This window comes from Buceros rhinoceros, unplaced genomic scaffold (genome assembly GCF_000710305.1).
Source record: "Buceros rhinoceros silvestris isolate BGI_N320 unplaced genomic scaffold, ASM71030v1 scaffold11064, whole genome shotgun sequence".
NCBI lineage: Eukaryota > Metazoa > Chordata > Aves > Bucerotiformes > Bucerotidae > Buceros > Buceros rhinoceros.
The window spans coordinates 45,710-52,569 of NW_010406505.1; the positions used below are offsets into that span (position 1 = coordinate 45,710).

Here is a 6,860-nt window from a genome sequence, read left to right on the forward strand (position 1 = left end):
GTGTTGGGCGGTCCCCGCCAGTCTCCTTGCAGAGAAGCTTCGTGGGTTAGGGATGATGGAGGCAGGTTGCCAGAGATCTCCAGCACAGGCTGGCTGCAAGTAAGGAAGAAAATTAAATAATCAGAATAATGAAATGCTGAAGGCAAATTTTTAGAGGTGGAAGAATGAAACAAATGGAACATAAAGATTATTAGAGGAAACTAACAGGAAAGCTGTAGAAAACAGACCTCAAACATAAAGAATTTAAAGGGAGTTGTAAAACTCGCCATTCTGAGCCAAGGTGCACAGGAGAGCGCAGCTGAGGAGCCCGTGTAAAATTTACCGTCTTGTGCTGCCAACTCAGTTCTGGACCCAGAGTCACAAACGTACTTGCCAAACCGGGATCCTCCAGGCACTCCGGATGGCGATTCCAGCAGGAGTCCCAGGTGTGTGAATGTTTCAGGAAAAGCTGGACAGTCCAAGAGCAGGCTGCCGTCAAAATTATGGGGCAAGAGAATCCCACAAGCTCATGTTGAAGAACTAAACTCCCCCAGTCAGCAGGGCTGCAGGCATGTTATATTAATCAGGCGGGAATCAGAGATGTTGCTCCAGATTATTTAACCAGAAAGATGAATGAATCACCCGCTGCTGCCGTGGGTTTTGGTGGCCAGATCCCAGGGTATGATATAAGCCCTCCCCAGAGTTCTCAGCAAAGCAGGAGCTTGTGGAAATAGCTGCTACAAACCACTGGCTGTCCTAACCCTCAGCTGAGGAAGGAAGCCAGCAGGAGAGCAGAGCAAAGACAGCGACAGGAGTAGTACCTGCATGACTGAAAGTCACCCAGCGTGAGAATGGTTAAAATACAAACAAAGCTGAAACCTTGGAAGGTTGAAGAAGTTGTTACATGGTGCAGTAAATCAAATCAGTTAAACGAGCAGAGGTGTAAGAAATACTCTATGTCAGGTAAATAATTTTGTCTAGGGAATACGCATGAATATTTAACTGGTCGTTGGGAAAGCTGGAGAGGGGGCAGTTGGTGGGTGCCATTGCCATGGCCTCATCCCTCTGGACGGGAGGGTGAGGGACAGCTTGGTGGACGGAGCCATCTAGTGGCTTTTTCCCTGCTGGAGCCTCTGGGCTCTGCCGTGTGCTAGATTTCACAGTTTTCTAGGAGCACAGTCAATTATGTGATTTTTCCCCCTCAAAGTGTGATGGCAAAAAGAGGGAAAAGCATTTTTCCTCCATTGTTAAAAGAAAAATGACACATTTCTTTTTGCAGTTTAGCAAAGGATGACTCCCTTTTCTTTCCTTTAGGCTACAGACCCAGATTCAGGGCTTTGGGGAGAAATCAAGTACTCTATCTATGGAACAGGAGCAGATCTGTAAGTAAAAACAACAACAACAAAAAAGAAAACTACATACCCTCTCATTTTAAAAGAATTCTCTTTAAAAGAACAGGCTCCTTCTTGACTGGCTCATCTCTAAGGACATTTATGCCACCTTCTTTGAGAGTTCTGTGAAAACAACAGCAGGGAAACGAGGGTGATCATTAAACAGCTGTTTCATGAACTCGTGGAATCTTACTGGCAGGCCCCCACAGAGACATGAGGCAGCTGAAGAACCAACACACAGGATCTGTTCAATCAGCATTCGAAAAGAGCTTGTGAGAGAGAGGAGGCTTTGGACTTGTTGTTGTTGAAAGTCAGTCCTAAAGGGAAACAAACCCCTTGCTCTTTCCCCTTCCCTTTCCAGACAGCTGTACAAATAGTTCAGTTTCAACTCTTGTCAAAACACATCAAAGACAAGGCTTTCAAGAACATGAACTTCAGCTGTGGAGGCCAGCTGCATCTCATATGTTTAACCCTCAGAGCCCTGCACCAGGGAAGAAGGGAATCTGAGGCTTCCGTGATGTTGTAATGATGCCCAGCTCCCTCTCCCTGTCTTTGGGGATGGTGCTGTGGTAAGAACATCCTGAAACACTGGGTTTTCCCACAGTGCTCCCACCCCAGCAGCTGCCGTGGCCGTAGGTTGGGGCTCCCAGCCATGGCTAGCATCACTGGCCACCACAGACATTGCTCCTGCCACCCGCAGCTCTGGGATGTGGTGGGGCTGCAGGGCACAATATTGGAAAAGAATGAGCTTTTCAGGCACTCGATCCCAGAATCTGTTTTTCCCTGTACATTATCCACCTGGCATTAAAGCTGAACTCTCCTTGTTGAGGTGAAAGCCGTTTAGGAGGCACAATCAAAGTCCCAATCCCACATGAAAGGGTGAACATCTTCTGTAGCCAGAAGGGTACACACATGGGAGAATTTTGAGGATGGATTATTTTGAGCTCCTCACTAAGTCCTTCAGCTTAGCTGCCAACTGCAGAGAGGCCAGCAGGCAAAGGCCGTGCCATGCAGGCAGCCCTCTCAGGTTTAGGAAGTAGCAGCTGGCACAAAGAAGCTTGTGAAGGTTGTTGATGAAGGATTTAGAGAAAAATGTGAGTGCACCTTTATTCTGATTGGAGTTATGGGGATGCTCAGACTCACTCTTCTAATGCTGGTGAAAGAGAAAATTAAGATGCGAATATATATTTTTTGTCCTTGTTAAGTGTGATTTTTGTTTTTATTTTCTTGTGCCAGAATGGCATGGCTCTGCAAGGCTGCACTGATTTCCTCGCCTGGGACCTCCGGTTCTGCTGAACACAGCGTGATGCAGATTTGAGGGTTTCAATTAGAGGCATGATTTTTTTCTGTCTCAGGGATTCCGTCAGCGGATGTGCAGTTGCGCCAGCAGAAAGATGAGTTGTACTGGAGTAAGAGGAATAGAGTTAACTGTTGAAGATAAAACTGCTGTGCTGGTGGTCCTACATCCAAGCCGCCAGTGGGACTGGGGTACACTGCCGTCATCTTGTCACATCCCAGTGCTTCTGTTCTTCCCCTAGAACAGGGGTGATGAGAGTCTTCTCTGCGTGGTTAGGCTGGGCTGGGTGCTAAGGATGCCCTCAACATAGGCACCGTCTCCTACCAAGAGCTTGCACAGCCCTTTCCACTGCCGGGTCTTGGCTTTCATCAAGACTTGTATTTGTATTTAACAGAGTAATGAGAACAAATGGAGATTCCAAATTATTAAATGCCCTTTTCTAATTGCTTTCCCACCTGGAATACAGAAAATAGTTTGTTACCCTGTACATTAATTAAAGGGTATGTAAAACTCTCATCTATCAAAAACCTGACTGCTTGAAGCCTACCCTGGCAACTCGCTTTTAAAAGACACCGTGTTGGTATCTCCTCTATAAATCCAAGCTTTTGGCTGACACTTTCGACAGTGTCTCAGTAATTACAAATGTGTGGAATTGAACTTGCAACAGATAAATCTGAACACCCACTACATCCCAGTGCCAGTGCATGGGAAAGTGATTATTTTTGGAGGTGATAATTTGCCCTGCACTTTGGGGGATTTAAGAGCAACCGATTTTCTTGCTCATTCTGAGAAGTGAAGAGCTTAAATATGATATGCAGCACACTTCCCTTAGCTGTGGAGGTGATATCAATCAGTCTTAATTTATGCAGGACATGATCTAATACATTGCGCTTATGAACTGGAATAAAAATTAGGGGGTTCCTTAATGTTTTAATACAAAGAAAGCACTCGAGGAGAAGGCCATTACACCAGGCACTTTTAACAGAAAATGCGGCTGAAATGGCTAATGCACAATAGATAGAGAACCACCAGACTCTGATAGCTCTCTGGGTTTTAAACCTAAAGGAAGTAGCCAAAAGTAGGTCGAGTGAATGATTTGGAGCCATCAGCCAGGCAGGAGTTAGGAGTTAGACCGTTCTATGGGCGCAGCACTTCAAAGCTTAGAGCCCACCTTTTCCCCATTAAGTGACCAAAAAACCCCAAATTCTTTCCGTGCTTCTTTTCCAGGTTCCTAATCCACCCCTCCACAGGTATAATTTACACCCAGCCCTGGGCTGTGCTAGATGCTGAAGTGAACTCCAAGTATAATTTCTACGTGAAGGCAGAGGACGCGGACGGGAAATACAGCTTGGCTGAAGTGTTTATCACTGTGCTGGATGTCAACGACCACTCTCCAGAGTTCAACGAAAACATCCAAGAAAAGACGATGATCATCGGGTCACCCGTGAAGATAGAGGTGAGAGACGACACAGTGTGTCACGAGGCAAGGTACTTGGGAACAGCCCCAGCTCCGCTATTTGCTGCTCAGGGCTCGTGATGAATGTCTGAAGGTTGACTTTTCATGGGGATTTATTTTGAATGTTCATTTGTATGTAACAAATGGATTAAAGCATGGAATGTATTTACAGGCTGCCGGGAAGGAGAAATAAATTATAGAGGCAAAAGATAAAGTTCTGTTACAGCATTTGAACCATCAGCTGGTGGAGGGTCCTGGATTATACAGTGGTCATGAGAAGCACACATAAAATGAGCAAATGAAAGTGCAGCATTCTGAATACTTCACCTTCCTGTCACACTTCTGTGCTGAACCACACGACTTTGCCCCCTTTGCTTTGCAGAACTGTGTTCATTGATCCAGTGTGGAGCAGGGGGTAAATAAAAAAAAGGCAATGTTCCCAGGCAAAGGAGCAGAACATCCTACGTGACACGTGTTTGAGTGCACGTGGTGAACCCTGATTAGACAACACCTAGTGTTAGTAGCAGAAGTAACAGAAATTAAGGCAGCTATAGTTGAGAGAGTGGAGCTAATCCCATTGTTCTCTATCACTTCACATTTGCCCCCACACCATGGGAGGAGCTCCCCAGCTGTGGACCATTTGCATTCTACAGATAAGTTATGGCTCAGTCTCCTCTGCTGTTATTTAATCTCAAACAGAAATTGCTTACAAAAGAAGAAATCTAGTCCTGCTGGTTTCCACTAGAAAACGTAGGATAGAAAAGGGGAAATTGTTTCTAAGATGAAACAAAAGCTGCCCAGTCATCTCACAGCATGGATGTTATTGGAACTGAGTGCTCAGAAACTTTGAGTTTTGTCTGCAGGCAAAGATACAAACAACAACATCTTTGTTCATTAAACTTCCCCTACCAGGCTATAGATCAGGATGCAGAAGAACCCAACAACATTGTGGACTATTCCATCATGCAAGCGGACCCAGCCAACGTGTTCGATATAGATCAAAGCACCGGGGAAATCAAGCTGAAATCCTATATCCGTTCCCTGGACATTATCCACAACATCACCAAGAACAAAGACTGCATCTGGTCGGTGGTGGTGCAGGCCAAAGACCGAGGCTCGCCCTCCTTCAGTACCACGGCAGTTCTGAAGATTGATATCACAGAGGAGGTAAGCAAACCCTTTACAAAAACCCTTTACAAAAACCCTTCCCTGAGGTGATCCTTGAGAGGCACCAAAGAGTGCTCGCTCCGTTTCTGAGACTACTTTAAACATGCTTCAGGAGTTGAAATCAACATCCACAAAGTTGCCAGCCTTTGCTTCTCCTTTCTTGCTAGCTCTGGTTCACAAGTGTTTCTAGACGCTGGTGGGGGAGCCGGTTCTACAGCCACAGATGTAGAAGACGTTCTGGTCAGAGAAATTGCAATGGTTTGAGCATAATGTGGTTGGGAGATGAGTTTCTTGCATCTGATTGTTAGAGATGCACGTAGAGGTCTAGACTTCTGAGGGTAAAGGTAAATCCTGACTGGTACACTTCTGCTTTTTTGCATTCATTCAGGAGAAGAAAACAATCTTTACCCCCTACAAAAAGCGAGGGGAAAGTAGCTGAGGCCGGAGTGAAATATGTCAGACTAGCTGTGCAAGTCAACATAAGGGACATGGGAAAAGTGAGAAAACTTTACCAAAATGCTTTGGAGGTCATAGGATTTTGGCTCTGAGTTTAATAACCACAGTATTGTTGGCAGACGACACAAGGGGGCTCTAAAAGGCAGCACGCGTAGGCTGAGAGTTTCCTGTTAGTCAACTCCTATGTCACCCAGAGAACAAGCGGCAGTTTGCGGTGAGCAGCGTATGCTTGCATGATTCTCATTTATGTTCACTGCCTTGCCATGCCTTTAAGGAGGTACCAGCAGGGAGGAAACGGGCTTTAAAGTAGGTGAGGGACACATCATTAGCCTGGCAGTCTCTGGACCACGCACATACTGGGCAAAGATGCAAAACTCTTCCTGCAGGGGCCAGCTGCCTTCTCTTTGTTTGGTCAAAACGCACCCTCTGCTCCTTTAGCTGTTACTTGCTGCTTCTGTTTTCTTCATCTCCTCTTATTCCACCAACTCTCCTCATCGGGTGCATTGATACAACACTCCTGGTATACAGCTCGGAGCCTGCTGGAAGTTACAAGATGCCTGCAGAGGACACTTGCACTCATCAGCAAGATGAACTTAGCCACCAGCAGCCCAGCAGTAGCTCCCAGTCTCTGTTGCCAGTGCCTGTCCCTCCAGGACAGCGGGGTGCCTGGCGTGGGGCTGCTGGTTGCTGGTCACCTCTCTGCGGAGGAACAGGGCTGAGGGGAGGAAAGGTGTCCCACACCTCCTCTGCTGTGGGAGAAGATGTGTTCCTGAACCAGATGACGAAGGACAGGTAGAAGGAGAACAAGAGCAGCTGATGCTGTAAAAAGGGTAAAGATTTTCCTGAATGTCATTGCTTGATGCAACGTCACACTGGATGGAAGACGACTCCCCTCTCTGCTTCCTTTGCTCCCCCTTCCAGGGGTATAGGTTTGGCCCAAAGTGAGGGAGCGCTCCTCCTGATAAAGCCTAAAGGGGAAGCAGAGAGGGCTGTGAAGACTTGGATTCCTCGCAGACACAGTTCTTCCTTTCTTCCCATGCTCTTCTTGATGCCAAGCCCCAACACAGAGCCTGAGATGGCAACAGCATCTTCTTCACCTGAGTAGGTCTCTTCA

At 46.6% G+C, this 6,860-nt stretch overlaps 1 protein-coding gene across 1 annotated transcript in view; it reads left to right on the top strand.

Moving 5' to 3' along the window:
• The window catches only part of CDHR1 (cadherin-related family member 1), a 32,446-nt gene that overhangs the window by 22,199 nt on the left and 3,387 nt on the right, over window positions 1–6,860 (top strand). The window contains exons 14-16 of the mRNA XM_010134123.1: window positions 1,294–1,361; window positions 3,895–4,123; window positions 5,036–5,290. Coding sequence (XP_010132425.1) covers window positions 1,294–1,361; window positions 3,895–4,123; window positions 5,036–5,290 — 552 coding nt within the window. The remainder of the gene's footprint in view (window positions 1–1,293; window positions 1,362–3,894; window positions 4,124–5,035; window positions 5,291–6,860) is intronic.